The sequence below is a fragment of the Epinephelus fuscoguttatus genome, linkage group LG24, assembly GCF_011397635.1.
Source record: "Epinephelus fuscoguttatus linkage group LG24, E.fuscoguttatus.final_Chr_v1".
In the NCBI taxonomy this organism is placed as follows: Eukaryota; Metazoa; Chordata; class Actinopteri; order Perciformes; family Serranidae; genus Epinephelus; species Epinephelus fuscoguttatus.
Genome location: NC_064775.1, coordinates 16721955 through 16740258, shown reverse-complemented (window position 1 = coordinate 16740258; position 18304 = coordinate 16721955). Strand labels below are relative to the sequence as shown.

At 42.4% G+C, this 18304-nt stretch overlaps 1 protein-coding gene across 3 annotated transcripts in view; it reads left to right on the top strand.

Moving 5' to 3' along the window:
* LOC125884958 (receptor tyrosine-protein kinase erbB-4-like) overlaps positions 1–18304 on the top strand; it is a 396776-nt gene that overhangs the window by 341098 nt on the left and 37374 nt on the right. For 2 of the 3 annotated variants that reach the window (XM_049570286.1, XM_049570284.1), the window contains exon 20: positions 1869–2054. In XM_049570286.1, coding sequence (XP_049426243.1) covers positions 1869–2054 — 186 coding nt within the window. The remainder of the gene's footprint in view (positions 1–1868; positions 2055–18304) is intronic. The other variant, XM_049570285.1, reaches the window with a different exon arrangement.

The window sequence follows — 18304 nt, the reverse complement described above, 5'->3', positions numbered from 1 at the left end:
AGCCTGGATATACACCTCCTCGACCATACTCGCTGTACGCCGAGACAGCAAGAGGGAGTGCAAGTGTGTCCTTGAGCATGTGAGCGTGGAGTGTTTTAGAGAGCCGCCAAGAGAGTGTGTCCGCATGTGAGAGAATGAGAGAGCGCGAGAGAGGCAATAGGAGACGAGGAGAGCGACTGAAGTGAGTGTTTTTAAGCGATGACTCCGAGTGCAGCTTCTGCTCAGCCGTAATGCATATCCACGCCGGCCACGAGTATCAGCCCTCGCCATCATAACACTTCATCACCACCACACATCCTTCTGCTTGCAGCTCCGCAATAACAATTACCCAACGTTGAGTCCCAACTGTTCAAACCTCTACGTCCATCTGCTGCCGAGAGAGATGAGAGAGATGAGACAGAAAATGCATTTACACGCCGAATCAAACCAGAGAGAAGCTTATGAAATCAGACACATTGTGAATCTGTATTAGACAACACCAGGCATTACTGAATACACCTCTCACGTTTGTTGTGTTTTACATGTGTGGGTGCAACATTTAAGAACCTCTGTGTTTTATTCATGTTAAAATATAGATGGAAAAGGGCTGTGTTTGTGCAGCTTTGAAGAGGATTTCTGCAGGATTTTCTTGCACAGTGGGGATACTCTGTGGACAGATGCTGTGCATGCAGATACAGACTTCATCCTACAAGTCTTAATTTATGCCTCTAACTCCACCTACAGTTGGAAGTCTTTGGAATACAGTGCAGTATTATCCAGGCAAGAATTCTACTTGATGGTTAGAATATGTACACCAGCAGTCCCTAACCTTGTGGTCTGGACTAGAGGTCTTCACGGGTTTACCTGGACCCGAGACACAACCCAGAGAGCCAAATCTTATAGAAATTATCTGGTATAATCAGATATTGTAGTCCATTAACGCCCAGACACACCAAACCAACATCAAAGAACTAGTGGCAATAAAGACCTACTATTGCATTGCCTCGCATTGCCTGTAGCTGAAAACACACCGGCACCGCCACAGCACGGCACACACTGGAGGCATCACACCGCAGCTCATTAACAGACAAGCACACAAAGTAATTACTACTTTTACTGAAAGATCTGTACCTCTTCCCCTTAGTTTCCACGTGAACACACCGCAAATACTACTAGCATATATATTCTTCGTCTGGAGGAAATACCTCTCCATACCAGCAGGTGGTAGTAGTCTTTATTTGTCATTAAAAAAAAGGTATACCCAAAGACAGACAGGATGGATTCAAGACGCTAGTTAGCCACTTAGCACATCAACAACACAACCTCATGTTGAAAGAACAACACTAGGCATGAGGTAACAATGACACAAACAACTACAAACCAGTTCTGCTAAAGAGCTCAATGACTAAAAAAGTAATCTTACCTAATATAACAAAGACTTTTTTTTCTATCTCACGCCCTCTTGATTTTAGTCATTTGTTTACTTTCCTCACTGTCGTTTTTCTTCTTTTACACTGAGCTGAGCTGCCAATCGGTAGGATTTCACCTACCAACGAGCACTGCCAGCACCAACACTGATTCAACATGCTGAATTGGCTGAAAAATATCTGACAAAGGCCAACTAGTGCCAACAGTGCTGGACACACCGCAAAACTTAAGGCAACAGATGCACACCAAAGCCCCCCAAAACACCTTGAAACAAAACACGCATTTCCGCAAGACCCTCCGTTCACCAAGCTTATGAAGTTCAGTTACTAATTTTAGTTGGCAATTGTTGCATTTAACAGAGTATGTTTGAAGGAAACAGTGAGGGTACTTCTGTCTTCCCAGTCATGAAATGCAACAGTCTTCTTAGTCCCTCTTTGTCCCCCTCCCCCCCTCTCACCCAGGAGGCCCTCATCATGGCCAGCATGGAACACCCCCACCTGGTGCGTCTGCTGGGCGTCTGCCTGAGCCCCACCATCCAGCTGGTCACGCAGCTCATGCCCCACGGCTGCCTCCTCGACTACGTGCACGAGCACAAGGACAACATCGGATCGCAGCTGCTGCTCAACTGGTGTGTCCAAATCGCCAAGGTAAGAGACTACAATCAGGTCAGAAGAATGTGGCATCTGGTGCTGCTGGGATAGTGTGTGTGTGTGTGTGTATGTGTGTGTGTGTGTGCACTGTATGTGTTGGCAGGTGTGAGCGTTGTAATCGATTTTATGGGTTTGTGTTAATGTCGCATGGGTCTCTGCCTTTTTTCTCTTGCCAGCATGTGACGGATCTTGACATGTAGAGGCTTGCCAAATTCAGCCTCAAATCAAACAAGCTGTAATTTTTGCAAAAAAAGAAAATCTTATTATAACAGCAACAACAATATTTTTTATCTGTGTGTCCTTGTAGTTACTAACTAAGGTTTTTCCAGGCTATGCAAAATGTTTGTTGTGAATTCAGAGCAGTCATAAAGAATCAGAAAACATCAGTTGCATGTTTGAATGTGTCACTTTACAAACAAATACAGCTTTCAGGCTATTGTTGTTGACTTTTCAGTATAAATCTCTCCCAGTTCGCCCCTGTTGATCCTAATTATCCTCACTGCTTGACACACTGATCATTTCCACAACCCTTCACAATGATACGATAGGCCACTGATGTTGTTAAGCAGCAGACAGGCCTAGTTTGCCTTGAACTCTGTCTTAGCGGCACATCAACACACATTACTCTTCCAGGGAATGAGTGACGGCGCAAGAAATTAACGAATTAAACACCCTATCTCCGCTACACAAACAAAATCTGCACTCAGAATTGTCGAAACAGCAGTAAGGCTTGATATATTGTGTGTGCTTTTGCTTACCCAAAGAACATTTGTGTTTTGTTTGCAAATTAAGTCGATGCAGCCAGACTGCTTGATAGTGTAACTGCTGGATGAGATTTAACTTCTCTGAGTTATAACTCCTGGGATGGCAGTAGGGTGCTTGGCTGCTATTACATGCTGTGCAGGCAGACATCTGCTCTGATACAGAGGCAAACCCCCCCCCCATCAGCTCTGGAAGCAGTAGCTGACACCAGGCTGATACACTGCTGGCACTGATCAGCCTGATAGGATTTTGTACAACAACTGTTAATATTCTGAAGAGTTGATCTGGTGCAATCCAAGTTTGCTAATGTGTATGCTGAAGATGTGTGGCTCTACCCATTGAGGTTTAAGTTCTCTGCTTCCAGTGCAGCTATGCCCCCAAGATGTTTGTATATAATTAAAATTGCAGTCAGTTATTTCAGTGGTCAAGCCAAATATTCCATATATGTAAACAGAGCGTCTGTGTTGCCCTACCGCAGGCCAAAATTCAAGACAAGCCGAGCAACAGTAACTCAATTAAACATTAATGTTTGTGCCATTATATCAACCAGTCATGACCACTACAGTGTTGCAGTGACAGGAAATAAAGAGATGACGCCGCTTCACGTATGCCACTTTTCCATAAGGGACTGCTCTTTATTTATCACAGCAGGGGGGTGGCTGGGATGTGACTTCATTTTTTAGGTTGTTTTTTTTTTTTTCCTAACCATCCCCAGAGCTACAAATACTATTTCCTTAAGCCTCCCTGTGTGGCTGGTGTAAAATGCATGACCCTCCCTGCAACATACATTAGTTATTAGATTTTTAAAACTCACCCTTTGATGTGGGAAAGTTAAAAGTCGGAGAAGAAATCCTGGAGTTAACAGGTTTTTTACTCTTGTTGTGCATGTTGGTCAGTTAGTGCATGCAGTTTATTCATTCATTTATTTATTTTTCTGTTAACCGCTTATCCTATGCCAGCTGACATTGGTCAAGAGGTCTGGACAGGTCACCAGACTATCACAGGGCTGACACATAGAGACAGACAACCATTCTTGCTCACATTCACACCTACGGACAATTTAGAGTCACCAGTTAACCTGCATGTCTTTGGACTGTGGGACATATTATTTTGGCCCAATTTTAAATGAGACGTATAATGAAGTAATTTTAATGAAGTGTCATCATTTTAAGCTCAGATTTAGTTATGTTTTTATTCTGCCGGAAGCATTCATTGCACATGAAATGTCCAAAGTCTAAAGTAACTATAGAAGGTGTATGATGGCATTCGCTATCCTTTTCTTCTTCAGCTAGGTTGACAAGCCCCCTATTTCTCCTGATTTTAGAGTACAAAGAAGTCGGCAGGCTACGGCCACTACCCTTTAACCGTCAGGGTTGGTGTGGTCGGTGTTATGTTGCAACAGGGCATTCATTCAATCCAGCTCCACCCACTGTACCTCGAGAGTCCAGTAGAACGCATAGCCGGTGCAAGATAGAACAAAGGTTACGATATTGTAACCCTAGCTCTATTAGCACAGGCGGAGCCCTCAACCTAGGGCCCCTTCTGCTTCTATGCTGCTTACTGGGGAGCATGTAGGATAGTGGATGTGATCTCTTTGCATATTCGGTCCTGATTGGCTGGCTATATTTGTGCACATTTCAGTGGGCAAATGCTTGCTCATGATTGAAGTAGAGTATTTTCAATAGAGTCCAGTAAAGGGCTCTGGCTCCACTAATAGAACTAGGGTTACAATATTGTAACTTCTAGTCTGTCCCTTGTGATCACAGCAGCTGAAGTGATACTGAAATTACATGAAAATTATCCCTGGTTCTTCCTGTCACCTGTAAAATGACAGGGAAGAAGCAACTCAGGGGATTTCAAAACATGCGGTCATATAGCTGTAGCGTTCATCTGATCCCTGATCAGATAAATGTGATGAAATGATTTGATCAGTGAGGGAGCAGCAGATTTACATATAGCCTGTGAAAACCAAGATGGATGGGATCAGCTTTGTGATGTGGCTAACAGAGGTCAGATGTATAAAAGGCTAATTGCATCTGGGTTTTATCCTGGACACTTATAAACTGGATATTGTGTCACACAGCAAATCTGTTTTTAAATATTTTTAATTGTTAGGAAACATGAATTAACCTAAAGCTTTTCATATTCATTTGTTTATTGATGCACATATCTTCAAGGTTTCCCATATTCACTTATTTGCGGTGGCTCACCAACATACCAGCATTTGCCGTCTCGTATCAGTGTCCTAGTCGTGGAATTGGACTGTTCATTCAGACTGCTGTTAGAATGTTGTTTGGTTATTCAGAGCACCATACACTCAGAGCACAGAGTGTACTCTGGGCACAGAAGGAACAGCAGAGCACCAGGCACAGTGAAAGTGAAACATAAATGTTCACTGATTTAAATAGAAATAGAACACTATTTCTTGTAACAACAGCACCCTCATTTAAGTGTTGTCTAACATTTTTCCAACTTACTTTAGATAAAACTTTCCCCTGGAAACCACACCGCGAGGTTCAGCGCTTGGTCTAAAAGTTTGCTTTCACTCACCTCTGCAGCAGCTGCTCCTCTAACACATAGTTTCTGTCCATGCCTACCCAAGCCCAAACTATGGCAGCAGTGTTCTGCCCAAATCCGATTAAAAATCAAAATTTCCACTGTAAATATGTAATCATGTTAAATCATTTATTACAAGCTAAAGTTAACTGAAGTCTTTTCAGTGTGGTTCTAGACATTTGTTTAACGATTTCCAACATGCGCCTTCGCCTACCAAATGTTCAGCACAGCCCAAAAACTGTCATATGCCACATATATCAAACATAGATTGTATAACATTTCTCCTCATTAATGAGAAGTGGGAATTAGGGTGGATTGATGGAAGTGCAACCCCATACATTATTCATGACAATACAGAGTATAAGGTCTGCAATAAAAAAAAGAAGAAAAACAAACACTAAGAAATGCAAGCAAACCTGACTCAATTCAAGCCCAGGGAATTTTGAGAAATTACAGCCCGGGCCAAGACTAACCCAGTGGTACAGTCTGGGCCCAGTCAGGTCTAGGGTCAAAGCTCTAGCTGTTCATAAGGCTTTATATGAATCTTCTTTCCTTGTTACCTCTACACTGGTGTGATAAATGGGGCTACTTTTATCTGTCTTTCATACCAGTTGTTAGTGTATTGTCATGTTAATGTTGCCACCATGAAATGGCAGTAACCCCGTAAACTGCACATTCATAACCCTCTGTGCATCAGAACTCCGCTAGAGCCCATTCTCTCTCTCTCAAGGAGACTATTGGACTTGATTCATATTGGTCATTGTTAAAGCCTCTTTTGTTTCATCTGTCTGAGTCAGGGATGAGAGCTTTGGTGTCATGGGTTGGGAGGTTAGTGTAGAAGGTCTTAACCCTTTATTCCTCCATGATGGATGATTCCCAAGAGCTTGAGGAGCAGGTTACTTAAGCAGGTACTTATTGCCATAATTGGATTCGATTTCACCTGTGGCAGCAAGAGGGGAAGTGTCACTTTCTCAGTGATTCTGTAAGTGAGGAAGAGCAGGAGAGAAGATTCACTGCTGTCCTCGACCCAAACGGCACCATGACATTCAACTCTGTGATAGTCTGATTGTGATAGCCAATACCTGCAATACCTTTGTGTGGCTTGATGTAGAGTTGGGATGAAGGTGCCTGACTGATTGGAAATCATAGAGTGATAATTGGTTTTTATTGAGTGAATTAGTGAATCAATTCAGAGGAATCAATATGGGGTCTTATGTTACTGTAGCCTCTGTATGACCTGTCCATTCCATTATTGCCTGCACTTCTGTCGACAGAGAGTAGAAGCTGTCTGAGTGCTAGTTAGACACTCACCACCTGGGGCTCAATGACACCTCATGGTTTGTAAATCGAGACACATCACTTAGAATTACTGAACATGTGTAATGTCATTACTTTAATGATTTCATCAGTTTCCAAAAAGAGAATGTAGTATCAGTCTGGTATCTAGGTCTGTTTTTCATCTCTAGCAACTCTAGAGGGAAATACTTGGCTCTTATACTGCTAATTGCTCAACTGTGTTCATCAGGTAGTCGCGAACTGTGCCTGCCTTACATTTAGTGCTGGGCAGGTAGCATACAGTGGGAATTTAGAGCGTCTAAACTCTGTGACTGTCTGTGACCGTCTTAGCCTATGAGTGCATGTTTATAGGCTACTTTCAAAGTAACGGTTTGTATGATGACCCATGAAAAGTGCATGCACAACAGTTCGTATGCGAACCCTACGAACTTGCACCCCAGGAATGAGGTTACAGAAGTTACAGAGGTTAGGTTTAGGCAAGTAAAGTTACTAAGGCAAGGAACATGGTGAGGACATACCTTAAAATGACTCAAAGTTCACACAGATCAGAACATGCGACTCCAGGGAAAAGTCAGTTTTATTTGTGACCCATCCACCACCTAACCCTAACCTTGCCTCCTGACAAGCACTCAGGACTGCTTCCTTGTTTTCCGCCATCAGTGCATCGGTGGCGTGATCACAGCCTTTCAAAATATGTTCGATATGTACAAATTTGGTTGCGCTACTTTTCATAGGAAAACAAGAAAAACATTGTGAGAACAGCCTGCTATTTTATATAATCACTGTGTGCACCTTTGTAAGAATGCAGAGTTATTTTGGTTGGTAGAAATCACAACGACTGAGTGGCAAAGAATGGGGTAGTATTATTTCTAAAGCTTTGGAAAATTAGACAAGTATGAAGGCATACAGAATATACTATTAAGGTTTTCCTATGTATTTATTCTCACACCAGTATACATAGAAATTGATAGTCTGCCTTGTAAGCCTGTTTGGACTGGGCATCTAGTGATGCCAGACACTCCACTGATATCAGATTACAGTGAGTGTATTTTTGTTGTTTGACAAGTTTGACAAGTCCATCTAAATGTCAGTTTATTTTAGCACTGTTTACTTGTCCATATTTTTTCAGTACAGCATGATGGTCAGTTTGAGAATATATCAGCAGTCGGGTAAATCTAACATTAGTTATGTTTGCAGCCATTCTAGCAGGATAAGGAGCAAAAATTTAAAAAAAAAAGTGTATATTTGGAAATCAGGATGTATAAAACCAAACCTTCTGAAACTTATAACAAGTGTAAATATCAAATCTTGATACCTACGCCGTGTGGTTTCTTTTCATTCTATGCAATTTATATGCTCTTTCAAAGAAAAACATATTAGTAGGAAGATCTGTCAGTCACAGTTGTGTTGGGATTGAATTTAAGGGCTGAAATTGGCAAACAGCTATTCCAACTACTTGGAGTCAGGAGCTCACCGAGGTCAGTATGCCTCATACTTTGTGGACGTTGAATGTCTGTACAAATTTTTATGGCAATCCATCCAATACTTGCTGAGATATGTCAGTCTGAACTGGCGATCCCCTGAGCCGTGTTGCTAGCACGGCAAAAATCTAAGCGAAACTACACCAAACTGCTCATAGATCAATTTGATTAAATCTCATTCCACACCTTACTGACACAGGTATGTGTTCCCAGTTATAGCAGGGAGTCCATTTAACAGCATGTGTTTTCCAAACCACAGAACCCAAGCTCATGGAGTTGAGCTCACAGTATTAAAGCCAGATAAGCTTGTTTCTTCTCTGTTATTAACCTCTTGGATCTTCCTCACAGGTCCTCCACCACATAGCCCCGAGATATTTTTAAAGCCAGGAAAAGACAGACATTCTCTGTGGTGTGTCCATGAGCATTAATGTGTCTTTCCATTCCTGTATGCGTCGTTGTGTCTTGGTGTGTATCTGAGCACATGCCCGCCTGTGTTTGGGCATGTGAGCCGAATAAATAACTCGGAGCCCTCTTCTCTGAGTGATCTTTGCACTCTCAAGGTAATGATGGGGAACCTGTCCTCCAGGAGAAACAGCATCCTTCGGAAGACACACAATTTTCTGGCAAAGGGGAGAGTAATTTTCCCTTGGTCTTCATTTAGCTTTGAGAAGGGTGTTGTTAAGATAGAGGACAGAGGAGAGGAAGGGAGGGGGAGACGGCATTAAATAACAAAGAAAGAGAGAGGGGGAAAAAAGGTCTTTACAGTATACAGGGAGTCATATGATGTAGTGGAAATATTTATCATAAGGACCTTTTAGTATTATGAGCGCCAGCAGTTACTAGTGAGGTTCTTAAAGGGGACCTAGTATGCTTATTTTCAGATTCATACTTGTTCCAGCAGGAATATGATCCAAAACTGCAGGGAAATTAAAAATGTAGGCAACCAGGATTACATGTTTCACTGATGTTAGCATGTAACTACATGTAGCTGTGTACTTGCATCCAGTGAATGAATGCAACAGAGTATAGCTGTGAAAGTTTAACTGTGAAAAACCACCAATAAAAGCTTCTAAATATAACTGCAACCAAGATTACATGTTTCCCTGCCGTTAGCATGTAGCTACATGTAGCACTCTACTTGTAGCCTGGGAATGATGTAGTAGTCTCACTTTTTTCATGTTAAAAATCACCGGTTAAAGCTTCATAACACAGCCTGAAGTGTTCCAGCAGGAATCTGATCCAAAATCGGAGAGAAACTAATAACATCTGCAACCATGATTACATGTTTCCCTCTCGTAAGCATGTAGCTACATGTGGCAGTGTACATGCAGCTTGGAAATAATGTAGTAGTCTCACTTTTTCTCGTTCAGAAAAAAGCTTCGACTGCTACACTACTGGACATGTTCCATCAGGAATATGATCTAAACCTGGGGAGAAATTAACAACATCAGCAGCCAAGATGCAGCCATGATTTCCCGACATTAGCATGTAGCTACATGTAGCAGTCTACCTGCAGGCAGGGAATGATGTAATAGTCTCACATTCCCCCATTTAAAAATCACCAGTAAAAGCTTCTAAACACAACCGGACAGGTTATAGCAGGAATATGATCTCAACTCAACTTTATTTATAGAGCACTTTAAAAACAACAACAGCTGAAACAAAGTGCTGTACATAAACATATAAACATAACACATAAAACAAACAATTAAAAAAAATAAAAACAATAAAATAAAGCAAAACAATAAAAACACTAAAACAAGAGCAGAGTCTCATGCTGAGTTGAAAGCCAATGGGTTTTAAGACAAGTTTTAAAAATGGACAGTGAGGGGGCTCGTCTGATGCGCAAAGATAGGTTGTTCCAAACTTTGGGAACAGTAACAGAAAAGTTCTATCCCCTCTGAGCTTCCGCTTGGACCTCGGTACCTCGGTACCTCAGTACCTCCGGGAGCAGCTGATCAGCTGACCTGAGGCACCGAGCAGGAGCGTAGGGATTAAGCAGCTCAGAGGATCTGAAATTTGGGAGAAATTAACATCTGCAACCAAGATTACATGTCTTTTTTTGTGGTTAGGATGCAGCTACATGTAGCAGTGTACTTGCAAGTGGGGAATGATGCAGTAGTCTCACTTTTTCCTGAAAAAAATCTCCTGTAAAAGCTTCAAAACACTACTGGACATGTTCCAGCAGGAATATGATCCGAAACCGGGGGGAAATTTACAACATCTGCAATCAAGATTACACGTTTCTAGACATTAGCATGTAGCTACATGTAGCAGTGTCCTTGTAAGCGGGGAATGATGTAATAGTCTCACCTTTTCCTGTAAAAAAATCACCTGTAAAAGCTTTGAAGCACAACTGGACATGTTCCAGCAGAAATATGATCCGAAACCGGTTGAGAAATGACCAACATCTGCAACCAAGATGACATATTTTTCTGACAATAGCATGTCGCTACATGTAGCAGTGTACAGTCCATCTCTCAGCAGCTCTCTGCATCTCTCTCTGTTGGCTTTTTGAAATGAGACAAATCTCCCTCCGAGCAAGAATTTGCCTTCCTACCACTAATGTGAATCAACGTCTGACAACCAGGAATAATATAATTATGAGAAATACATCTCACCAGGGTTGTGGAGGAACAGATTACACATGCTGGGATTAAATTGTAAATCACTGCCACATTACAGCTGCAGTAAACTGTAACAATAAAATGCCTGTTTAACTTTAATTTCTGCAGATTTACATTTATAAGAAAATGTCAAGAGCTGGTGTTAGAAGTTTTAGAAGTAAAAAAATTGTTGGAAACATTATTCAGAACAGTCTGAAGCCTGAGATTTTTGCTCACAGGGATTATCTCTACATGAAACTTTGGGCGTGTTTAATATGAATAATAGGTCCCCTTAACAGGAACAGTTGAGAAATTATCATCTAACTCTCGGCAAGAGAACAAATAAGTGTTTTTACTAAATTGTCACACCATTCCTTTAAGAAAAAACAGCAATGCCGCATTTACATTTTCACTTAATAAGGAACGGAGGTCAATAACTTTTATTTCGTTATCAAGAGAAGTATTCATGATGCTGAATAATTCAAGGACTGCTTGTGTTTCCTCCTACGTTTCCAGTACCAGTGGATATTTTTCATAGTGAGGGAAGCACCAAGCACACTGAAGAATGGCTCAGCAATTTTAGCATTTTCAGTAACACTGAACACTCTCTATCATGACGTGAATCAGAGAATGTAAACATCATTACTTTACTGTTACGATCACACTGCATAGTCTCCAATTTTGTGGCGAGATGAGGGAATTCTTCCAATCATCACTTCACAGTAAATCACAAAGTGAAGGAAAGAATGCCAGCACAATTACTCCTGGATATATAATTAAAGCATGCCAGGAGCCTGATGATGTTTGCATCAAAAAGTGGAATATTTACTTGTAGAGTGTAGGCACACAGTGGAACTTTGAAGTAGCATAAAACAGAAATACTTAAGTACAAGTACTTTAAAGTGACAGAGAAATGATGCTTGAAGTTTGTACATGTTACTGTAGCTGCCAAATCATACGAACCAGGTGGAGAGTAACTCCTCTGTTTTCCTATTTCGCCATAGTGTGATGGCAACGTGCCAATCCCCCCCACCATCACCACAACAACAGCACAAACACCGGCCGTATGTGGGCTCTGACCCGGGCAGGTGACCGCTGCGCTGCAAATTGATTGGCCGAGGCCCGTCGCCAGGCAGTGACTCTTCATCACTGAGTGTTTTGGGCATTGAGATAATGGCCCCCATTAATCTGCAGCCACACTCAGGGCTGCCCAGCTCCCTCTGCCACACACACAATGACTGACACTTGCATTGCGCCACACACATGCGCTTACACACATTGTACAGGACACACACGGAGGTCTCTTTAGATCTGTGTGAATGGCCTCTAATTTATTAGTACTGATCGTTTCCTTCCCTTTTCTGCCCTCCTTTCCTTTCTTATCTGTTCTTTTTTGTTGTTGTTGTCCCTTCCTTTTCTTTCCTCTTTTTTACTCATCTTTTCCTTCCTTTCATTTAATGCCTTTACCTTTGTTTTCCTATTCCTTCTTTTCCTTTCCTTTTCTTAAGTTCTTTCCTCTTTTCATATCTTTTGCTTTATTTAGTTTTCTTTTTTCATCTCTCATGTCCTTTCCTGTTCTTGGGTTGTGTCATTTCCTTTTTTTATGATTCCCCCTCTTTCCCTTCCTTTTCATATTTTTTCACTTCCTTTTTCTATACTTTTCTCTCATTTCCTTTCCTCTCTTTTCATATACTTTCCCTTTTTAGTTCTTTCCTCATATTTCACGTCCTTTCCTTCCCTTTCCTCCTCTTCTCTGCTCTCCCGTTTCTGTCTTATCCTTCCCTTTCCTTTCATCCGTCCGCTTATAAACAGCTACATCCCCCTTTGATTTCCTGTCTTTCCATTCTTTTTTTAATTCTTTTTTTCTTCTCCTTTCTCCATTCCTATCCTTATTCCTTATTTCTTTCCTCTCATTTCATGTCCTTATTTTGTTTGGTTTCCTCTCCTCATCTGTTATGTCTTTTGTCTTATCTTTTCTTTTTCCTTCCCTTCTTCTCTTCTGTTAATTTCCTTTCCTTCCTTTCCTTCTCTCCATCCAGTTATTCACAGCTCTGGCTGGTCTGTTGTGTCCTTCCTATTTTTACCCTTTCCTCTTTTTCAGTTCTTTCCTTTCCATTGATTTCCGCTCTGTTCCTTCCCTTTCCTATTATTTCTTTTCCTTTCCTTTTTTATTTTCCTGCCCTTTTCCTGATTTCCTTTCAACTCTTTTTATGTAATTTCCTATGTTTCATTCTCTTTCCTCATCTTCCATGTCCTTTCCTTTTCTTTCTTGTCCTCCTTTTTACTATTCCCTTCTTTCCTGTCCTTTTCATACTCTTTCCTCTCCTTTAGTTCTTTTCTTATCTTTCATGTCCTTTCTTTTCCTTCTTATCATCTTCTTCTCTGCTCTCCCCTCGCTGCCTTATCCTGCCTCTCCTTTCCTCTATCTACTTACAAACTGCTACGTCTTCCTTCCCTTTACAAACCTTCCCCTTTCTCCGTTTCAGGGGTGGCCATGTTCTTGGGTTAATGGAGGTCAAAGTTTGCCCTATATCTCCTTTTACACAACCCACTCCCAGCCACATATCCTCAAGTGACCTTGTGTGTGTGTGTGTGTGTGTGTGTGTGTGTGTGTGTGTGTGTGTGTGTGTGTGTGTGTGTGTAGAAAACCAGGAATGGATTCTCGCATTTGTCTCTTTCTGCATCCCCCTCTTGTCTCCGTCTTCTCTTTATTATCCGCTAACTGATTCTCTCTTTTTCTGGCTGGCCCTCTCACACACACATACACAGAGTATTTTTTTCATTAGGTTTTGGATTATTAATGGAATAATTAGGTTTGGGATGTATTTTAATGAACAAATCAATCACTGAATTAAATATGGGATCGGAACTGAGTGTATGCGGGGCTACGGGAGTCTTTTAATTTGGCTCCCCTCTCCTCTCCCTCCTTTTTCTCTCTGTCTTCCTTTCACAGCCTCTCTCCTCAGGCTCAGCATAATGAAAGTAGAATAGATTCAGCAAGTCGCTGTCCTGCCGGTGAAATGATTGGCTTTGGCAGTGAAGCCCAGGCTGGACGAGGGCCTTGATTGGTTTTTGGGGGGATGGAGGTGGGATGCTTGACAGGGGCTTGTATTTAGGCCACATTCAGGCAATTGGTTGGTGAGCGGTGATGGAATGGAGCGCTCCGTATAAACATACCCACTGGCGAACTCGTGGACTGACATCAGCACAACATGCCCTGCAGGGAAAGCCTCCAGTTAGAGTAGTGCTTGGTTGTCATGGCAGTCCTGGATGGTGTTTTACAGATTCACTCTGCTAACGAAGGGGCTGAACATTGACCTTAAATAATTTCTCCAAGGTGAGCTTAATACTATACTATGGTAAAATATGCTTGAAAGCATGTGTGCACAAGGAAGGGCATTTAAATTTACAATACATGCTTTCAGCTATGTGCATGGAAAACTAAGCACATAGAGTCCAGAAAAAGACTCACATAAACACACTTATTTTTCTGGCTGTATCAGCACACATCTCGCCACAATGCTTAGTCAGGGAAAGGAAAAGTAAAATCTGAGGACTTTTAAACTTGGCTCTCAATCTTTGGCCCCATATGTGTGCATTCATGTGTTGATATTCCCGTGTGGACGCACAGATGTGTACGCTTCCACATCAGACTATGTGTGAGTGTGTGTTTGGATTTGCATCCTGCGGTGGCTCCCCGGAGATGCCACCCGATGGCAGGAGATCCAATCTGGTCAAGCTTAGTGTGGAGCCCTCTGTGTCATTCGCTTCCCTGCAAACGCAGCTCCGTGCTGAGCAAACACATCTTGCCTGGACTCATTAGCCGAGCCTTAACATGCTTCTTTCCCTCCCTCTCCGCTGCACACATCCTTCATCTTTCCCCTCCCTCGCTGAAAAAGAAGATGGATTCCAGTCTTTGCTTTGAATCCCTCCCCTGTGCTCTCGTGTCTATCATACCATCGCATCTAAATGAGACAAACGTCTCAATGGACCTGTGCAACATCTGGGCCTGGACATGTGTATTTAGACACTGACACTGCTGCTGAACTTTCTCCTGATCTGCTGTCTTTTTTTCACCTGTGACAGAGACCAAATATTTGCTGGCGAAAAGCTGAGGATCAGGATGTCAACCAGGTCTACTATATGGACTTGTGTTCCTGAAACATGGCAGCATGGCCTCAGATCAGTGGGATTTTCTGTGCGAACATCACTTTGGTTGCTCCTTGTGGCGCCCCAAGGACTTATTTTTTTCTCCACCGCATTGTTCCCTGCTTAGATTGCCCTCATACATCTTGAGAGCCTCTCTGTATCCCTCGTTGAAAACAGGAGCCAACTGCCTGGCAGGGCCGCCTAAAAACACACCATGGGCATACTCAGAAAACAAAAGAAATGCTCATCAAGCTTCTCAATGTCATGCGTACCTGCCTGTAAGGAAAAAATCAGGACAAGTCATGCTCTGTATATTTACATAAGATATTACAGAGAAATGCAGTGAATTTTTACTTCTAAACAACACACACTAGTTCATATGAGTGCTTGTTACCATCCTGCAGATGTGAATAACAAATGCCACAGCAGGAGCAATTAACTATAGAGTGATGTAAACATTCTGCTCGCACTGAGAGGCAATTATGATTACCAGCTGAGGAGTAACATGACTCCTGTCAACAACGTCCACTTAAATTCATGTTAGCAGTTGATGAGTAAACGCGATGCAGCCTAGAGGTGATACATGTTTTTCACCTCAGCGTATTTATCTTTTGATAGGTTGGACATGTGAAGAGAATGCCATAACCATAGTTTGAGTGTATGGATGGATAGAAGCTGATGGAGGTAGCACTTTTATCCAAATGAGATTGCATAGGCATAGGTTCCTGCAAACCATGGATAAGATATGTTTGTACATTTAATACCTATCATCTCAACATTCTGTCTGGCAACAGAGTTGAGTTTGGTTCCATTTTGTAACCCTAATAACCAAGATTTGAGTCTAATTTATCATAGTTTAAGTTGATAAGTTCATTTTTGTGACTTAAAATGGATGAAACCTATTTTGTTGCAGGAGTAAAAACATTGCCATAGCATCAAAGTAGAGTTCTCAGTCTCAGCCTGAGCCTGACGGGTCCCGAAAAGCCCAATGGGTAGGACCAGGCTCATCCACCACATAGATATTATATTGATTAATCAATATCATCTCCTGTTTCTTTTGCTATAGCCTGGTAGCACCTTAACCACTTCATCCGTTTCAGCACCGGACGGCATCCAGGCTCCGTGCTGGGCTCTCTGGCCTTCCTCCCGGCCAGAGCAGGGCGCTTCAGTCAGTGATCCACCGAGCTGCTCCATTTTCCACTGGAGACGCACGTGGCTTGGCATTGTGTCCTGGGTGTCAGAAGCCAACCAGTGCTTCCTTTGGGGAGTGGGCTCAGTGTTTTGTGATGATCTCAGATGGGCCGGTTTCAGGCCTCAATTCACACGGGTTGGTTTGGTTCGGGTTGTAATTTTTTCGGCCCCTCAAGAACTCTGTGTCAAAGTAATTCTTGATCTTGGAAGAAGTAGTAGTAGCATCAAAGGCAAACTAGGGTGGGTCATGCCTTTGCCATAGCAGGAAGGTCCAATGGTTTCATTTGCTTATTAATCAGCCATGTGCTTCTGTTTGGAAGATGGAGTTGGCAATGGATGTTTGCTTTTGGAAGAAAGACTGTTGTCCAAATGGGCATTTGGAATTCTGTCCCCTGGGGACAATAGGCAGTCCCCAGACTTTCAAGCCAACGTGGACGAGAACTCTTTAATGTCAAAATGGAGAGAGACTAAGATCCATTTCCATGACAACTGGGTAAATTCCATCCGCGGATGAATATCACATCATCCGGTTGAAGTATTATTGGATATTACACATGCTTCTCTTAAACACTGCCTGAGAAATCTTTTAAACAGCAAGCAGTGATGATCTATAGTGAATGATTGAAGTGTTCAGTGCCACTCAATCCATTCAGTTTCTTTTGTTCTAGTCTATATTTTCTACTAAAATACATTGTACTAAGTTATAGTGAATTTTATACTGACAGCAGGCTATATGGTAGTGATCCACGTTCAGCACCCCATTTCCCAGGGGCTTCATTAATAATGCAGTCCCACAATTCTTTGCATCTCAGAGCTTGTCGGGAAGCACATCACGCCGTGATTACCAAACAGCGCAACCCATAATACTATCCTACATAAAAAAAAATTAAAAAACAACAACTAATGTGCACCCTGAGCAGTTTTTCTTTGACGCAAACACATTCACAAATTCTTCCACACATCCACACACACATCAGTCCCCAGGAGTACGCACACGTCCCTGCTGATGCAACAAAATGGGAAACAGGGTGGAGGGAGACCGGGGAGGACGAGGTGATGAGGAGGGCGGGCGGTGGAGGGATAAGCCCCCCGGGTCTTTCTAATTATCTGTAAGGATCAGCAGTGCTCAAGGATGCATAAGGGGAGGGATTTGACTGCCAGATCCACTAGGTAGGAAGGCCTGATTGGATTGGTCACCTTTCGCCATACACACCCGTTACCCATGACGCCTGGAGCCGAGGCTCATTAGACACAGAAATATGCACGCGTGCAGATGAGCAGCGGCGGCAGGAATTTGGATCCTCCTGCAACTGAAGTCTGCACACTGCATCAGTGTCCCTTTTTCTATTATCAAATCCAAAAAGTGTCATTTCAATAAAACAAGTAACAAGTGACTCAGCCAGGTACCGATGCGAATCAATTTGTGCGATCAAGTTTGCATTTCCTTCATAATAGCAGCTGTATTATAAACAAACAGGATGCAGTAAGGGAGGAAAATAATACTGTGCGCCCACGCATATGCGGCCATGAATGCATATGATTTGTATCAGCACACGTACATGCAGAAACCCATATTTACACGTGTTCATGTCAACAGAACTATTTCTCCCTTTCCATATAAGCCAGTGGGCAGGTTGAATCAAGTCCGACGGCTTCTCACCGCGATAATTATCCGCCGCGATTAAAAACTTCTCAGTGTCACAGCAAGTCGCAGACAAATTATAGGCATCAGTGTGAAGGTTGAGTGTGTAGCCTGGTGCTCAGTTGATTGAAAAAAGGATAAGACGTCCTCTTTTTTTCTGCTCCCTCCGTTTTGATTCCTCCTCTCTGTTCGGTTCACCTGTCGAACTCAGAGGCTGCTGAGCTGTCAATGTAACCCATCATTACTGTCCTCGCTGCTGCCCACAGGCCCTCTCAATCTTCACAGGATCTCACTCCGGTGCTGTTAATTGATGCTTGGATAGCGTTGTCACCCAGCAAGGACATTTAGCCGCATCACTGCAAATGTCATCTTTTGTTGCGGCTAATTGATAGCAAGAAGTGCTTTGTTTAAATCTGACACAACTTTATATCGACATCGTTTTTCAGAAAAGCGAAAATGAATCTCACTGATCAAAAAGTTGCTGTTTCCCTCTTCCTAATTCCACTGCAGCAGCCAAAAAAAATTATTGACATTTGCTCATGTAAATTTGCCAGCAGTGGTCTT